A 19,501-nucleotide genomic window follows, 5' to 3' on the forward strand; every position below is an offset into this window, starting at 1 on the left:
TCCTCAAAACAGAAGTGCAAATCAGGAGATTCCAATGAAAATGCACTGTTGGTAAAATGCATTGTAATCTATGTGGAAGGAGAAATTAGGAACATTTTTAAGGGGCAATGGACTTAAAATGGCTCCTGAGAGTTACACAGCAATTTTGGTCTTGTGCCAAAACTGACATTTCAATGGTCTCCATATTTCAGTTTTTTAGAAAAAGAAAAAAAATTATACAGCAAAAAAATAAACTAAAATATATTAAAAAAGGCAAACACACACAATGAAATAAACTAAAGTACCCTAAATAGCACCCCCTTCCAAAAATAAACACTCTTAACTAAAAGGAAAAAAATGGAGTGGAATTTTTTTTCTACCAATGAAGAAACCTTTAAATCACCAGTAAATAAATGTTATCAAAGTCACTCCCCTCATCCTCAATGTTATTGTTTTTGACCCATATAGCACCAATTTCTTAGCAACAGGATCATTAAAAAGGGACCATATACTATACAATTAGATTATACAATCTCCTTTTTTTATGTAAATCAACAATGTAGTGCAAGAGCCTCCTCATCTGAAAAAAATGGACTGTTCAGTTTGTTGTCTTATTACATAGTTTGAGTACTTTTAAAGAAGATTGTGCAATCAGATTGGATAGCATGCAAGACAAATACACCTCTGTTTGGTTGCTGTGAGTAATGCCTTCACTTTTCCAAACTTCTATTTATTGTATGGATTGGTCTGTTTTTCTCTGGTACATTTTGATTCTTTTTTTAGGGAATAATTAAAAAGGCTTATATAGTCATCTACCTAAATGTATAAAAAAATTATACAGCTTTATTGATTACTCATATGAGTAACCATAATGGTAATCAATAAACCTGTATAATGTTTTAATATCTTTAAGTGGGTGACCATATAAAGCTCTGCTCCCTACAAATGCTTTTTATAAAAGCATTAGTCTTCATCTTTTTGGCAGAATTATTACATACTGATAGATCTGTATCCCATATATAGAAAGTCGTATACATGTTCTTTGATAAACATTTTGCTTCTGGTCACAGGCCACTGAAAACAAAACCTACTGAAAAAAGTACAGTGGGTATAGAATCTCCCATCTATAAAATAATCACATTTTGTTGCTTTGCAGTCTGAAATGAAGACAGACACAGTTTTTGTTTTCTCCAGTGCAACTTATAGTATCCAAATGAAAGATATAACACCAACATGTCAGAAAAAAAAACAAAAAGAAAATCAAAAACAGAATCACTGAGTTGGAAAAAGGATCACCCCTCTCCTAAAAATGACTTGTAAACTCAATCAGGTGTAACTAATCACCTTTTCAATAGCACACAAAGCCACATGACTTTCAACTGTGATCAGTTGTGGTCATTTTGATTAGCTATTATATTGTAAGCTCTAACGAGCAGGGCCCTCTGTTTCCTCTTGTACCAAATTGTATTGTAACTGTAATGTCTACCTTCATTTTGTAAAGTGCTGTGCAAACTGTTGGCACTATATAAATCCTGTATATTAATATTAATAAGAATAATAATAATTAGCTCAGCATGAAAAGAGCTTTCCTGGAGCATTTCAGTCCCTAGTAGTGAAACTTAATTAAACAATCAACTATGGGTGGCACGGCGCTGTCAAATAATCTCTGACGTTGTGGAAAGGCACAGGTCAGTAGATGGATTCAAAAAATTTCAAAGGCTTTATCAATGCCTAGAAGCACAGTGAAGTCTATTATTAAGAAGTGGAAGGTATTTGGTACAACACAGACGCCCCTTGGATCAGGAACTGGATGAAAGAGCCAGGAGGAGACTGGTCAGAGAGGCTACCAAGAGGCCTACAGCAACTCTGAAGCTGTTGCAGGAATGTATGGCAAAGAGTGCTCATTGTGTGCATGTGACAACAATATCACAAATTCTCCACCAATGTGGCTTGCATGAGAGGGTTGCAAGAAAAAAGCCACTCCTCAATAAAGGCCACATGCAGTCATGATGCACCTTTTCCCAAGATTCTGAGGCCACATAGAAAAGGGTATTATGGTCAGATGAGACTAACATTTAGTTTTTTGGCCTAAACTTCAAACAATATGTCTGGCGGAAATCCAATAAAGCTCACCATCCAAATAATACCATTCCTACAGTAAAGCATGGAGGTGGGAATATCCTGTTATGGCAGTGCTTCTCTGCAGCAGGGACTGGAGCACTTGTCAGGATAGAAGGAAAAATGGATGGGGCAAAATACAGTAAACCTTTTGAGGAAAATCTGCTGCCCTCTGCCAGAAAGTTGTCAATGGGAAGAAGGTTTACCTTCCAACATGACAATAACCCAAAGCAAACAGCAAAAATGTCCAAACAGTGGTTGAAGGAGAAAAAGGTTAATGTTCTTGCATGGTCTAGTCAGAGCCTAGACTTAAAGGAGAAGTACAGCCAAAGCTCTTTTGGCTGTACCTCTCCTGTAGACAACAGGAGTGCAGTTTGTTCTGAACTCCTGTAATCTGTTTTCAGCTGACAACAGGCTGAAGCCTGCTGTCTTCTGATGTAACTCAGCCAGTCCAGGCTGGGAAAAGAGCCCAACTTTAAAGTCGGGATCCACCCTAGAGTCTTGAGCTGCACCTGGCTCAGCCTCTCAGCGATCTGCAGAGAGCCTGAGCCAGCTGATCCCTCCACAGCCCAGCGCTCCAGTGAACGCAGGGGGAGGTGATGGAGCAGAGCAGAGAGCAGTGACTGACAGTCACCGCTATCTGCTCAGAACGGCAGGGAGGAGTGATCAGCGGTCATATGATCAATGAGTTCTCACACTTAGAGCTGGCAGGGGACAGATGCAGCATTGGACAGATTCTGCATCTACCTAGGTAAGTATGATTTGAGGGAAAAAATCTAACCCATACTTCTCTATTAAACCCCATTGAAAATATGTGGAATGATTTGAAGACTGCAGTCCACAAAAGGTCACCATCAAAAACATATCTCGACAGACTAAAAGCTGTAATTAAAGCCAAAGGTGGTTCAACAAATTACTGACACAAGGGGGTGATCCTTTTTCCAACTTACTGATTCTGCTTTTGATTTTTTGTTTCTGACATGTCGGTGTTATATCTTTCACTTGGATGTTATAAGTTGCACTGAGCAAATACAGCTGGATAAAACGAAAACTGTCTGTCCTCATTTCAGGCTACAAAGCAACAATATGTGATTGTTTTACCGGGGTGGTTCTTTCCTATACCCACTGTACATGCTGTACCATGAACAGTAAGTTAAATATAAATGTAAATACACAGTATGATAATATACACACACATATACACTGTATTGCCAAAAGTATTGGGACAACCCTCCAAATCATTGGATTCAGGTGTTCCAATCACATGCATGGCCACAGGTGTATAAAACCAAGCACCTAGGCATGCAGACTGCTTCTACAAACACTTGTGAAAGAATGGATCGCTCTCAGGAGCTCAGTGATTTCAACTCTGGTGATAGTTTGCCACCTGTGCAATAAATCCATCTGTGAAATTTCCTTGCTATACCACAATCAGTGTCGGACTGACCATTTGGAAACTCGGGCACTACCCGAGGGCCTGGGGTCAGTAGGGGGCCCCATGATATGCCCCTGGTACCTTTTTCATAGCCTTTTTTGAGTTTGGACAAGGACACAGGGGCCCCATGATCCCCTATTGCCTGGGGGGCCCCATGAGTTGTCAGTCCACCCCTGACCACAATATTTTTTTCCACGGTCAACTGTGGTATAACAAAGTGGAAGCAACTGGGAACAACAGCAACTCAGCCAGTGGTAGGCCACGTAAAATGACAGAGAGGGGTTAGCTCATGTTAAAGCACAGAAGTCACCAACTGTATGCAAAGTCAAAAGCCAAAAACCTCCAAACTTCGTGTGGCCTTTGGATTAGTACAACAATGTGTAGAGAGCTTCATGGAATAGGTTTCCATGGCCGAGCAGCTGCAGCCAAGCCTTACATCACCAAGTCAATGCAGAGTGTTGGAAGCAGTAGTGTAAAGCCCGCCACCACTGGACTCTAGAGTGGAGTGAAGAATCATGCTTCTCTGTCTGGCAATGCGATGGACCTGTCTGGGTTTGGTGGTTACCAGGAGAATGATACTTGCCTGACTGCATTGTGCCAAGTGTAAGTTTGGTGGAGGAGTATGGTGTGGGGTTGTTTTTCAGAAGTTGGGCTTGGCCCCTTAGATCCAGTGAAGGGAACTCAGAAGGTGTCAGCATACAAGACATTTTGGACAATTTCATGCTTCCAACTTTGTGGGAACAGTTTGGGGATGGTCCCTTCCTGTTCCAACATGACTGTGCACCAGTGCACAAAGCAAGGTCCATAAAGATCTGGATGAATGAGTCTGAGGTGGAGGAACTTGACTGGCCTGCACAGAGGTCTGACCTCAACCTGATAGAACACCTTTGGGATGAATTAGAGTGGAGACTGTGTGCCAGTCCTTCTCGTCTGACATCAGTGCCTGACCTCACAAATGTGCTTCTGGAAGAATGGTCAAACATTCCCATAGACACACTCCTAATCCTTGTGGACAGCCTTCTCAGAAGAGTTGAAGCTATTATAGCTTCAAAGGGTGGGCCAACTGAATATTGAACCCTATGGACTAAGACTGGGATGCCATTGAATTTATGTGCGTGTAAAGGCAGGCGTCCCAATCCTTTTGAAAATATAGTGTATATCTATATATTTATTTATTTTTATTTTTGTAATTGCATATCATAGTACACTTATTATATTATATTCATTATTATATTGTACTTTATTTTAATGATTCCTATTTTATTTGATAATATTTTTGACAGTACTTCAGTTAAATATGAGACAATGAAACAAATTGTAAGAATTCACATTGAAATTGCAAGGAAAATATGAGCAAGCTCTGCCACCTGCAGGTCATCGTTCTGATAGCAACTATGACTTCTTTCTAGTGAGCCTTGGAAAGTAATGGATAATACTATGCTAAGACTCAGCTACATTACTGGCAAAATTATGTGACGACAAAGGGAAATCATCTCCATGTTATCTTCTACATGAATTTGCAGCAAAAACAAATGATGTCATTAACAGACACAACATTTTATGAATAGGCACAGGTTTGGGATATTTCTGGTGAAAAATATTGGTAAAATAATACTTTTGACTCTAGTAAACAAGTTCCTGAAGTAATATGCACATTCTTTCCATATTTTACAAAAATACTAAAAAACTAATGACTTGTAGAGGGATTTTCATCATGAGTGTCCCATTGGATTGGGGAGGTCAATTCAAAGGTTGGTAAAAAGATCTGAGAAATGTACGTATTATTTTATATCAAGGATTGTACACAAGACAAGAGGACAGCAGATGTTTATGGAAGAAGATGTTCTGTCACAGCCAGTGCCAAAATACCATGTGTCAGCTGGTCTTGGTGCCTATACGGAGCAGTGCCATCACCCTGTCTATTTAGACCTAGTGATTTGTAGGAAGGTTTGAACAGCAGTGTATTGTATGTATTGTATGACGTGTTGGTATCAGTGGGTTGATAGGGTGCCATTTCACAGACATTTTCACTTTTCCTTTTGTTTTTCTGTTCTTTATGCTATAAAAGATTCTGGTTGCTGCAAACATAGGCTTATTAACCTGACATTTTGCATTCTTTGGATTTGATTTATTTAAATTCCAATTTCATGAAACCTAAAAAGTCCTCTGCTGCAGTGAGGCTGCACTTGCACTGCAAGTGTTAACTGCTCATTTAGTCTAGGGGACTGAAAAACAGTTTTACTTACCTGATCCTCCATTCCCCTAACAAACAGTGCCCCCCCATGCTCTGGCAGTGGACTCTTCTATAGCATCCTCATGTGCAATGCATGACTATGGTCCTTGCATTGGTCTAGATGAAATCAGAGGTCCTCAGAAGAGGATGTAGAGACCAGCCTAGCAGAGCATACAGTAGGAGCCTGTAGGAGCAGAAGATCAGGTAAGTAAACGTGATCTATCAAGTCCCCTAGACATAAACCAGCATTTAACCCTTGCTGTGTACAATCAGATGGAAAGTACTATAGGCTAAGGTATAAGCACCACAGCATAGCCCAAGTTCAGCCCAGTATATGCAAAAGGGAAGGAACTTTGTAATTTTTGTCAAACTGTGACATTGCTTTTGAGACTAATGGAAACTGTAATGTCGATATAAAAAGAACTGTTACATGATGACTTTTTTCAAATAAAGAGAGTTCTGATTTAGTAACAACCACAGGTCCGATTTACTGCGAACAGAGAACGGAAGTGGGGATGGGGAATGAAATGTAAATCTTCATGTTAACCTTAGAGTGATGAAGAGTAAGGGGTAAAAGGAAGGAGAAGCAGCCAGCTTGGGAGAGGAGGAGGTAGTGGCTGGTAACAGAAGTCCTATTTGAGGGTTTGTATGGTGGCTGTATGGTCCACCCTTCTAAGTGACAGGGTCCCTGTAATAGGGCCTGCTGCATAATGAAACTCTCCTATGGACTCGGCCTGAACCGCAAGTGTGCGAGGTCTCACGAGGTATACAGCTTCCTTCCATGCCTTTGGGCCAAAGAGCAGAGTGTAATGCATGACAGAAGGGCCGGTGCAGAAAAATCAATGTTCTATGCAATTTCCCTCAAAATAACTCTGTTGTCAGTGCTGGGAGAGGTGTCACTGGCAAATTAAAAGTCATCATCATGAAGGGCACTAACTCACACATTGAAGCAATTCCATCATGCTAACACTTTTGATTAATTTAAATTGTCAACACTCACTTCCCCCATGCTGCCAACACTCAGGTTGCTGGGCATTCTCACTGACAGTCATTAATGTTTTAGTGGGGATAAAAAAGGCTGCGGGGGGGAGGGGGGGTGTATTAGTCAGTCCTGGCTATGGGAAGAACAAGTCTTCAACCAGGACAGATATAATCTTCAGTGATACACAGATGAGTCCCTTGCTTTGAGAAGCCTGGGATGACATGACCCTCTTTAGGAGGTAGGAGATAGGGCATGCCCCATGATTGGGGATGCCTGGATTTTATTCCTGTAGGCCAGGTTACAGGTCTGTTTTAGCTAACCCTCTTTCTTGTTAAAGACATGGTTGTAATCCTATTTGTGCTGCATTTCCATGCTATTATGCTCCCAAATGGGGAGTAGTTGAATGTAATGGGAGTTCTGGTAGATCACAAGCTTAATAATGGCATGCAATGCCAAGCAGCGGTTTCTAAAGTGAGCAAAATCCTCTCTTGTATTAAAAGAGGTATAGACTCCAGAGAGAGATATATCATTTTACCCCTGTACAAATCATTAGTAACACCTCATCTGGAAGATGCAGTTCAGTTTTGGGCACCAATTCAAAAAAAAAGAACATTGGGGAACTGGAGAAAGTACAGAGAAGGGCAACCAAACTGATAAGAGGAATGGAGGAGCTCAGCTATGAGGAAAGATTAGAGGAACTGAATTTATTCTCTCTTGAGAAGAGGAGATTAAGGGGGGATATGATCAACATGTATAAATACATCAGTAGTTCCTATAGTGAACTCTGTGTAGTTATTCACCCTGAGGTCATCACAGAGGACAAGGGGGCACTCTTTACATCTGGAGGAAAAGCAATTTAATCTCCAAACACGGAAAGGTTTCTTCACAGTGAGAGCTGTGAAAATGTGGAATAGACTCCCTCAAGAGTTGGTTCTGGCCAGCTCAATGGATTGCTTCAAAAAAGGCCTGGATTCTTTTTTAGATAAACAGAATATAATTGGATACTAACATTTTGTCAGGGCTCCTGGGTATGACCAGAGGTGTGTGACTGACGCAGGGAAACGCAGACTTCAGATATATTATAAACAATGTAATTTATTAACACTAACAATACAAACATAAACGCAGTGCAATACTAAAACATAACACAGTGCAAACAAACCAACCAACCACCCACAGATAACAGTACATACAATGCAAGCGTCGTCAGGCAGGCCGGGTCAATATCAATTGGGCAGGTAGGTACAGGGGGAGCAAGCGGAGAATGGTCGGGGTCACAGGCCAGGTTCAGCAGGTAGCGGGCAGCGTGGTACAGAGGGTCAGGCAGAGGAGAATGGTCAGACAAGCCAGGGATCAGAGCAGTATCAGCAGAGAATCAGACAGGAACAGGGAACAGGGAGCAGGAAAAGGATACAGGGCCCAGGAGAAACACAACACCAAGGCAGAGTCTGCAGGTCTGAATGTCCCTTAAATACACCAGTATAATTAGTTCCAGGTGTTTGACTGGCTGCAAGGTTGAGTCTCTGATTGCTGGGAGCACCCGCTGGCCAGCCCTGGTACTGCAGCTTATAAGGCAGCTGAGTCCCACTATTGCTGGCCAGTCCATTCCTGACACATTTATAGGTAAAGTTGATCCAGGGAATATCTGATTGCCTCTTGGGGGATCAGGAAGGATTTATTTTCCCAGCACGAGCAAATTGAATCATGCTTTGCTGGGGTTTTTTTGCCATCCTCTGGATCAACTGTGGGTATAGGATTATAACTTTTTTTTTTTGGTTGAACTGGATGGACTTTTGTCTTTTTTCAGTCAGACTAACTATGTAACTATGTAAAGAAACTTGCTTATTTGGACTATATAGTAAAGCATTATAAATGATAAGCACCAGTCTGGACATTGCATTATTCCTAACAGGAACTTTCCCTGGAACTTTTTTGTGCGCTCCAGGGATGTGGAGTCCCTAGCCATAGTTGAGTTGGATAAGCCATGGGACATGGGATCCTGGTCAAGCCAGGCTGGATTGCCTGTAAGGGCTTCTAAAGGGTAGAAGGCCAGTGGAGGGCCATTTGGGGAGCAGAAGCCCAAAGATCCCATGTTAGTCTTCATGGGACTGAGATTGAGCTCAGCAGTCACTTTTGAAGCAGTTTTTTTTTTATTGCGGGTCACAATCCTGCGCAATGTCCTTTTGTCTCTTTCAGTCAGTTGACCATGTCGATAAAATTATGCTTATCAAATGAGGTTTTCCTGGAAGCTGTATATGCCATCATAACCTTTGATACTGTATCTTGCCACAAGGCAGATAAATTGGAAACTTCAGTCACAGAGGCACCAGCTAAGTGAGCACCAACAATTTGCCCTCTTTGAAGCCTCAGTAAGCTGTGACATGACTCCATATTACTAGCAGCGCATGTAGTGAATGATGAAAGGGAGACTTCCCACCTCTTAGCTAGGTGTCTCATCACACAGCTGAAAAAAAGAATGTTACATCACTTCCACTTTCAATGTGAAACATATCATCGCTTTCACACCTGAAAATCATGTCGTGTTTCCACATTTTGACTAACTCCTGTACATTGGAACTCTCATCCCTGTATGTGCTACTTTTTTCTGCTTCTTGCCAAATATTTAATTATTTGTAACATGCTTGTATGCATGGGTGTGATGGGCAGATATCGACAAGCTTTAGAGCATTTGGAGTACATTAGCAAGTACAGACATTGGTACCTTCACAGTCAGCAAACTGTAGTTAGAAACAAGCCCGGACTGACCATAAAGTACACCAGGCATGTACCCGGTGGGTCAAAGCCACCTGGATAGGAGGGGCGGCATATAGAGGAACCAATCTGCAGGCATATAGCTTTGGCAGGAGAGGAATGGACAGATTTATTCCTCTACTGTATCTGCTGCCCTGCCGCCCCTCCTATCCATCTCCTGCTGCCCTGGGCTCTTGTGTACTCCCCCCGTGGCCGAACCCCCATATTCACCACAGCACTGCCAGGTTCCCTGCAGGTTTGCCGGCTGCTGCGGGGGATCTGTCAGGATGGAGAGCGGAGAAGGGGCCAGTAAATGACCCTTGTCTGAATGGACAGTCAGTGATCGGTACCGATCACTGACTTTGTTCATTCATAACTGAGCAGGAATGGACTGGGCTGGGGGGCAGAGTGGCATTGCCCACAGGCTGCTCCGTGGGGGGCCCCAAGAGGCTGTACTGTGGCCCCCCAGAGGCTGCAGGGCTCTGAGCTGAGAAAGTCTCTCTCCCACAGCCCAGAGCCAGCACTGATGGTTCTCCCCCTCCATAGACAGGAGAGGAGACACAGATGGTTCTGCTTCTACGCCTGCCCTCTCCTCCTATGTCTGCCCTGTCCACACTCCAATGTTGTTCCTCAGAGAAGGAGATGTGTGGTCAGGATGTTTTAAGCTTAGCAGCTAGAAGAGGAAAGGTACAGCTTATCAATCCATCCATCCACTGTGAGTGAAGTCTCACCCTGTCTTCTCTCTCCTGCCTCCCAGTGTGTACTCTAATGTAATAGGTCTTTCCTTTCCCTCCCTCCCTTACTTTCTTCCTGTAAAAAATAATACAAAATAAAATTGTAAAATAAATGAATAAATAAAATGAAATGGTAAAAAAAAATTAAATAAAAATAAAAAACTACTGACATCAGTGGCAGAATTACCATGGTTGAAAAGGTCGATCTTGTGAATGGGCCCTGGCGTTCAGGTTCCAAGGAAAGGGTGCTTAGCGCTGCTCAGTCTAAAATGCCTGTGCCTATTTTTTGGCCCAGTCAAGGTCTGGTTAGAAGCATACCAACAATCTACATAATTGCTAAATGTATACAGTACATACATGAAAACACTATGACAACATATTTTATTTAATATTTAAGATCATTACCTACTTGCCTTCCAAACGATTTACCCCTCTTCTTGACCAGGCCATTATTTGCTATACAGCTCTACGCAATTTCAGCTGGTAATTGCGCAGTCATGCAACACTGTACCCAAACAAAATAAATGCCCTTTTTTCACACAAATAGAGCTTTTTTTTTGGTGGTATTTGATCACCACTGGGTTTTTTATTTTTTGTGATATAAAGAAAAATGACTGAAATTTTTTACGAAAAAAAGTATTTTCTGATTTTTGGTTATAAAAAGTATACAATAAAGTTTATACAATACACTCAAAGTTAGTCATAAATTTAGGCCAAAATGTATTCTGCTGCATGTCTTTGGTAAAAAAAATTCCCAATACGTGCACAGTATATTAATTGTTTTTTTCACATATTATTTTTGTCACAGGGTTTTGAAAATTGTTGTTTTCTTTCTTCATTTTTCAAAAACAATTGTGGCAATAAATGAGATCTGCAAAATAGTCACCTTGTCCCTAGCAAATTCCTTGGAGTGCATATTCCAAAAAGGGATCATTTGGGGGGGTGCTTCTACTATCCTGCCACACATCACTCACTCTTCTAACCACTTTATTATTATTATTATTATACAGTATTTATAAAGCGCCGATAGTTCGCTCAGCGCTGTACATTACAGAGGGGAACAGAACATGTGACAGAACAATACCAATACAATGCAAAACATGAGGGGATTGAGGGCCCTGCTCTTTCGAGCTAGCAATCTAGAAATAAGAATAAGCCTTTTTTGACACTTTTTGTTTACATGAAAAAAAGTTTTTGTGCTAGAAATATACTTTGAATCCCCAAACATTATAGCAGAGGGGCTAAACACTAGTGCTGGCAGCAAATGGGGCTGATCCTGCTAATACTGTGTTTTTGGGAACGCTATACTAAGGAGGCACTAGCATAGTTCTCTTCGTGATCAATATATTGATCCGTACAAGCACTATACTAGTAATGGTGGTGATCAGCGACCTATAGCGTGAGTGCGATAGTGTGCAGGCATTCTAACGCTAGCTGACCCTGGCTGGGAGGGGCACTAACTGACCCTGATACTATCTGATGTCTCTAGTGGCGACAGTGATCAGTGAAAAATTCTAAATTCTGATACTGTACTAATGGCACTGGCTGAGTAACAGAGTGATCTAAGGGTTAACATGCTAATCTAACATGTGCGTTTAAAATGTAGTGCTTTTACTCACAATGGGGTGTTCTCTCTTCTTTCCCTGGACCAATGGGGGGGCATCAGGGGGCTCAGGCAATTTCACACCCTGAAATAGAAAGCAACATAAGGTTACATCGCTTTGCTCAGAGATGCTGCTTGCCTTCACAATGCGGGCAGGTTGTCAGCAAGTAGTTAAAAAAACCCTATTTTTTTTTCAATAATTTTCAATACAGTATTTTTTATTGTATTGGCTTTTTTACATTTTTTTTATTATTTTTTACTTTAAAATACTTTTATCAGAGTAGTACAATGTTACCATAGTAACATTGTACTACTCTGGGGGGGTTGATCAGGGATTTTTTTTTTTACACTTAGATTATTGCTCTGCAATGCAAAGCTTACTTTGAACTGTCATGACTGAGTTAAGTTCATGATAATTCAAAATAATAGTGATCTGTGATTGGCTGGACAGGGTGCTGTGATTGGCCCCATGTATCATGTGAGAGCTGTGGGCCAATCACAGCTCACCAAGAAGAGAAGCAAAGCTGTTATGAATCAGATTGATTCATAACAGCTTTGCTTACATTTGTGATTGCTATGCGATCACATGATTGCCGGGTCCCGTTCACCGCAGAGCCCCCCTGTGTTAGCACAGCCAGAGTAACATACCCCTACATCACTTTGCCTGTAGCTGCCGCCCATCCGCAGTACATTTGCGGTCAGGCGGATGGCAAGCAGTCTACATCTCAATTTAACCAGTCCATCTGACAAAATACACAATGACAAATACAAATTACCACTCCAGGTCTACTTGACCTTTTCTCTGTAGTGTCTTTTATAAATTAGTGATGTCAACAGAGTATTACTCCCTTTAGATGTATTATTATACCTCCCTGGACATTGTTTATTTTATGGTACTTTATTTCTAATGTTTACTTGTGAAATTGTAAAAGTAGTTCTTGATCAAACCGTAATTTCTCACTTGCCTTTGCTTTTCTCATCCAGGACACACACTTCTGCAGTTTCGTAGATAATCTCACAGAATATGCAACAAACAGCATACTGGCAGCCCCTGTGATGAACGGCAAAGATGTAGTGGCTGTGATAATGGCTGTCAACAAAAATGATGGCACTTTTTTCTCCAAAAGAGATGAAGAGGTAAGGCTCTGCAAGGAACAAATATGATGTGAAAAAAATGTATCCCATCATTAATCAGTTTAGAACTATCAGAACAATGAGAAATGATTGTAGAATGATTGTTATGGATTGTTGCTTTAATGTTGCATTTCACTTTATTGGGTTGCTTTTTGCCTTGTTAAAGCATATGTAAACCATACAATAATATTGGATGAAATAATTACAGGTACTTATATAGCGCTGTCAATTTACGCAGTGCTTTACATATATATTGTATATTCACATCAGTCCCTAACCCTCAATAACCCTCAAGGGGCGTACAATCTAAAGTCCCCAACTTATATTCATACATACACCTACTAGCCCCAATTTAGACAGGAGCCAATTAACCTACTAGCATGCCTTGGAGTGTGGGAGGAAACCAGAGTACCCAGAGATAACCCACACAGGCACAGAGAGAACATGCAAACTCCAGACAGGTGGTGCCGTGGTTGAAATTCGAACCAACAACCCTAGTAGTACCAGGCAGAAGTGCTAACCATTTAGCCACTGTGCTGCCCATTTAACCACTGTGCTTTATCCTTCACTTGTTCCACTCTCATTTATTTCTATGACCTCTGCCTGCCCTTATTTTAATGTGGTGATACTGACAGTTTCAGCCTGCATGCGCTCTTCTTGTCCAAAGGTGACAACCTGTCCAAGCAGAAGCAGCATTGTCACTCTAGGAATGTACTGTCTCGCCGGTTGCTTCAAGCTTATGTACCAGTGCACAGCACATCAGCACTTTCAGCCTACAGTCTCAGATTGAGGGATGACTATGGAGTGCTATATCCTTTCTGCACCCCTCACCTCCAATAAATGACAGCAGCTTCCCCATAGGATGAATTGCAATCAATACTATCAGGCCCCATGTACAAGGGACATTTCTGAACGATGGAAACTGACTGCTGGAAAATGTAGGTTAAAAAAAGTCTGTGTTGCCGTGTTTGCATAATGCGTTTATGCGCGTTTGTGTTTAGCAGTGTTTTTTAAAGATAAGCGCAGGACAACCTCCCAAATGCCCATAATACACTGAAAAGTGGTAAATTATTAACTATTTCAGACTGTTTCAGAGAAATACACACTGTAGAAGCAGTAATAAAAATATTTATAGTGCCGCGCTCCTAATACTATATATATGTAATTAGATCCAATCTTCTCTCATTCAAATAAATATATATATTGAGACCTAAACGAAATCCATAAATCACTATAACTAGTGAGTAAAATCAATTGTTAATCACTGTGACTTGTGAATCAAAAAAATGAATAATTATAAATAAATCAAAAATCTTAATTAATTCGGCTGATATCAATTAATAGAAAACCTTAATTAGATGTGACTAATAAATAAATAAAATTAGAGTGTATATAGATACTTAGTGCCACTCTAATCAATCCATCAATATTGTGCAAAAACATATATAAGTGTGCAAGTGCATGGAATGGTCATTAACATATCTTTTGTTTCCAAGGGTGGGAGAGGCCTGAGGTGTGAATTGGTCACTTCAATGTGTGACAAGCTTAGTAGGAACATCCTCTGTTAAGTGTTTTGTCCATCTGAGCACCCTGAAAACTCTTTGCATTAATTTTTCATGATGAAAAAAGGCTCTGGACAGCATTGGGATCTGGAAGAGTTAAGAAAAAATTAAAACGCAAATGCTTATAAACACAAATTGCCGCTTTTAGATGCGTTTACAAGTGTTTTGCGTTTGAAACGCTGATAACATCAACATCTGAACGCAAGTTTGTTGCGTTCACAAAAACGACTGTAAACTCAACTGTCTGTAAACAACTGTAAACGAAGATGTGTACATGGACACATAGAAAAACATTAGGGTGAGTTCAGGGGCTGCTGAAAAAAACCCTGAATAGCTCCTAAACGTGAGTTTATCAACTGCAGTGTAAATGAGCCCTAAGGGTCAGCATATACCAGCAGCCTACATCAGTATCTTGATTTGCTGAGCCACTCTTAGATTCTAAGCTCGAAAGAGCAGGGCCCTCAAACCCCACGTGTATTGTTTTGTTACTGTACTGTCTCATGCACTGTCCCCCACTATAATGTAAAGCACTGAGCAAACCTTTTGGCGCTAAATAAATACTGTATAATAATAATAATAATAATAATAACTTGTGCTCAAAGAGAAAATGGAGGAGAACGAGCAGCATCATGCATGACGCTCTAAATTTAACATTTGGCTTTAAACAATGTTTTGGTTATACCTTCTTTCCTGGCTTTAATATTTGTGCACTACCTTTATGTCTGAATTAAAAATTGCCATGTGTAATTTGTGGTTATTTTGTTTTCCAGATGTTCCTTAAGTACCTCAACTTTGCCAACCTGATTCTGAAGGTGTATCACCTATCCTACCTTCACAACTGTGAGACTAGAAGAGGCCAGGTATAATTTGTTCCTCTTACCTCCATTTGTCTTCTTCTGAAAGCAAATCAATGACTTCTGATCCTGTGTTTTTTTTTTAGAATGGTACAGATAATAAGTCCTAATGTGCTACCCATTTCCAACTTTATTTTTTTAACCTTTTGCAGATATTGTTGTGGTCAGCCAACAAGGTATTTGAAGAACTAACAGACATTGAGCGACAGTTTCACAAAGCACTTTATACGGTCCGCGCCTTCCTTAACTGTGATAGATACTCTGTGGGGCTGCTTGATATGACAAAAACAAAGGTAGATTTCAATAATCAATAGCATGTTTAACTGGAATTTATAGCTTTTCTTTGTATCTCTTCATTTTTATCTTGAGTTTTTACTGCAAAAAAAAGCACATGTTGATCTTTAAAAGTAATATTGCTTTTATTGTTCTGGTTTTCTGCAGGAATTTTTTGACCAGTGGCCAATTCTAATGGGTGAAGTACCGCCATATTCTGGACCAAGAACACCAGATGGCAGGGTAGGTGTTTGTTGTGCTCACCAAAATGTATTTCATCCTAAGAGCAGTTTAAAATATATCTAAAGCTCAAATGTTTTTTAAATTTTAGATACGACACACCCCTGTTAGTTTTTGGTGGTGTTGTTTGATTTGTTTGTTTTTTCATTTTATTTATGGTTTTATCGCGGTTACATAATAGGTTGTATTCGAGATGTGCAAAGAGAGATCACACAAACACTTGTAGGTATAACATTTAATTAAGTAATGATAGATACAGGTAATAAATGTAGTAATATTAGATAATATAACAAGAATACTTGTGGATGCCTTTTCTGCCACAGAGTCCTTCCCACTTGGGCGGCATGGCAGAGATGATTAGACCAGATGCATGCATGACGCATGCATGCATGCATGATGCAGCTCTGGAGATGAGATTGAATATTCCAAGTTTTAACTGTAGTATATACAGGACGAGTTGGTAGGATTTGACCAGTTGTAAATAACATTACCTTCTAAGGAATATAGCACATTCTTGAAAGGAAATTAGTGGTCTGGCTTATCCATATAGTCAGTTTACAATGACATTCCTATAGCATGAAGTCATCTAAAGTAACTACACTTTAGAGGCATGTTTTCTTAGATATTGTGAGACAATTTTAATAAGGAAATATGAAATGTCCCCATCATTTATTTATTTATTTATTTATTTATTGCTGTCTATGTCCCATTGGGCAGATTTCTATTTATTCTATATCACAGAGACATTAGCAAAACTGAGGAAATCTTTATAAAGTGAGGTGATCAATTTCATCCTAGACAGTTCTCACTGGAGCATTTGGAATTGTTCCTTTTGGATTATGTTTGTTCTTTTTCTATTCTTGCAACATTTTTAGATTTTCTGTCACTTAATGTCCAGTGATAGTACTCTATGACAAATAGATTATATAAAATAGAATAGATAAACCTGAAAAAAACTAAAATTGTGCCTGTGTCCAAATATATATGGACCTAACTGTATATGGCCACCATAAAGCAAGTCAAGGCTATGGTGACTTTTTTTTAGGTTGAATATGTGTATATTGAAGTTGAACATAGAAAATCCAATTTAAAAAAGACATAAGGTACACAAGTTTCAGGTAAGGGTTCAAGCATAACACGTATTAAATAAGTGTTCCTGCATAACAGATGTTAACATTCCAGTTCACAGCCAATGTAGAGCAAAAAAGATGATAATCAGTGGGGAATGAAGAATCAATGGTAAAGGCTCGGACCAGAAAACCAAAGGTATAGTCTACCCGGAGTACTGGGGAAGCAGGCTAGGGAGTGCTGCAAGCCCAGTAATGGTGCACACTAGAATCCGGCGAGATATAATTTATAAAGGGTAGGGGGAAGAGGGGAGAAACATGAAAAAGGGGGAAGAAAAAAAAAGGAAGAAGAAGAGATAAGAAAGTATGGAGAAGGTTGGGCTACTATATTGGGCCGTCTGTTATCAGTGTGCCCCTATACGGCCTAAGCCGCAGAGTGGAAGAACAAACTTGACAAGAGGAGGGAGAGCGAAACAAGCCCATCCAAGAGCACACTTTTGAGCAATAGAGTCCTAATCAAAAATAAGCTAGGAGGTGTCCTGTAATCAACTGCAGGGGAAAGATCCATAGCAGGGGTCCCAGTAGTGGAATGGTATAGAAAAGTCAGTGAAGGAGTCCTAAAATTATCCCAAGTGTTTATTTCTTGTGCCTGCTTCTCCTCCATCAGCATGATGTGGTGACTTTTTTTTTTAATAGGTAAAAGATTTTATTGAGTTTGTTAGAGTTCTTCAATAAAAGCTTTTTCACTATAAGAACAATATTAAACTCAATTGCAAAATACAAATAAAATTGACAGCTTCTAAGCATGCGTGTGCGCTTGGACAAAGCTGATACTAAGCAGTTTGGAGCAAGATTCTAAAGCAATGCCAATTCCAATTACTGTGCTGTTGATTGTTCTGATTAGTCAAGAAAACACTTTCAACAATTAATTCTGTAGATTTAGGTTATTTATGTTGTTTATTTTTTCAGATCAGTCCAGTAGTAAATGGATCCCAAAATGCCATTAGAACATCTGACATTTTAATTTTTATTATAACATTTTAAATATTTGCTTCTGCATTTTCCAGGAAATATCATTTTATAAAGTGATCGACTATATCTTACATGGAAAAGAGGAAATTAAAGTAATTCCGTAAGTTTGCTTTTTTTCGCTTGCATTTTTAAATTTGATGAATGTTTTTTTTTCTCCCTCTAAGTAATTGCTCTTTTATGTTGCATTTATTGTAAGTAATTTACTAAGTAATCTTTCAGTATGGTTCATTCTGTGGGTGTTTTGAACCATTAGTTAATGGTGAAAAGGTCTATCTAAATAAAACTCTTCAAATATGTGCTGCAGTGAGAAAAAGAAACCCAAACTTTTTCAATGTAGTAGGAGTTTGATCTGTGAAGAATTTCAAATCAAAGAATCTCCTCCACTCACTATTCCCTAAAAATTGAAATGTATGTATAGGCAGAACTTTTTTTGTAATGTCAAAGGAGAAGTACAGCCAAAGCTCTTTGGATCACCTCTTTGGCCTGTGAATCACAGGAGTGCAGTTCGTTCTGCATTCCTGTGATGCGTTTTCAGCTAACAGTGTGCTGAAATCTGCTGTCAGCTGACATCACTCAAGTTCCCTCAGTAAGGGAAAGATCCCCATTTTAAAGTTGGCATTCATCTCAGAGTCTAGAATGGCACCTGACTCAGCCTCTCAGCAATCCGCTGAGAGCCTGAACCAGCTGCTCCCTCCCCCTTCACAGCCCAGCACTCCAGTGAGCATGTGGTGGCAGAGCCGAGAGCAGTAACTGACAGTCACTGCTCTCTGCTCAAAACGGCTGTGAGAACTCAGCGATCAGTGATCATGTGTTTGCTAAGTTCTCACACTTAGGGCTGGTGGGGGCAGATGTAGCATCAGATCAATACTGCATCCAACTAGGTAAGAATAATTGGGGAAAAAAACAACAACTTCTCTTTTAAGACGCTATAACCATTATAACCAAGACAGGAATTATGAGAAATTCTAAATCTTACAGTTTTCACCAGAACAGGAGGTGAGTTTGAATGTTTCAATGGGAACGCCTGTTCCATTACGAACTGCCTAAAAAGATAATTCCATTTTGTAGAAACATAAGGGTTGATTTAATAAAGGCAAATAGCCTGGTCATTTTGAAATGGAAGTCACGCATTGCAAGGGAATTTCCCCCAGAGCTATTATTATTATTATAATACAGGATTTATATGGCGCCAACAGTTTGCACAGCACTATACAATTTAAAGGGAGACAGTACAATACAGTAAAAAGCAAAGTATTAGGAGGGCCCTGTTCATAAGAGCTTACAATCTAATAGGGTGGGGAAAGTGGTGCAAAAGGTTATAACGGTGGGGATGAGCTAATGGAAGTGATAAATGTTTAATTGAAGGCATGGTAGGCTTTCCTGAAGAGATGATTTTTCAGGGATCGCCTAAAGGCAGCCAGAGTAGGGGATCACCAAACAGATTGAGGTAGAGAGTTCCAGAGGATGTGAGAGGCTCTGGTGAAGTTCTGAAGATGAGCATGGG

At 40.0% G+C, this 19,501-nt stretch overlaps 1 protein-coding gene across 2 annotated transcripts in view; it reads left to right on the top strand.

Annotated features, from left to right (window-relative positions):
- The window catches only part of PDE6A (phosphodiesterase 6A), a 120,126-nt gene that overhangs the window by 47,936 nt on the left and 52,689 nt on the right, over window positions 1–19,501 (top strand). For both annotated transcript variants that reach the window (XM_089656753.1, XM_089656752.1), the window contains exons 2-6: window positions 12,820–12,972; window positions 15,302–15,391; window positions 15,538–15,678; window positions 15,827–15,901; window positions 18,033–18,097. In XM_089656753.1, the coding sequence (XP_089512879.1) occupies window positions 12,820–12,972; window positions 15,302–15,391; window positions 15,538–15,678; window positions 15,827–15,901; window positions 18,033–18,097 (524 nt within the window). The remainder of the gene's footprint in view (window positions 1–12,819; window positions 12,973–15,301; window positions 15,392–15,537; window positions 15,679–15,826; window positions 15,902–18,032; window positions 18,098–19,501) is intronic.

Source organism: Staurois parvus, unplaced genomic scaffold (assembly GCF_062004578.1).
Source record: "Staurois parvus isolate SC_StPar_1 unplaced genomic scaffold, SC_StPar_1.0 ptg000934l, whole genome shotgun sequence".
NCBI lineage: Eukaryota > Metazoa > Chordata > Amphibia > Anura > Ranidae > Staurois > Staurois parvus.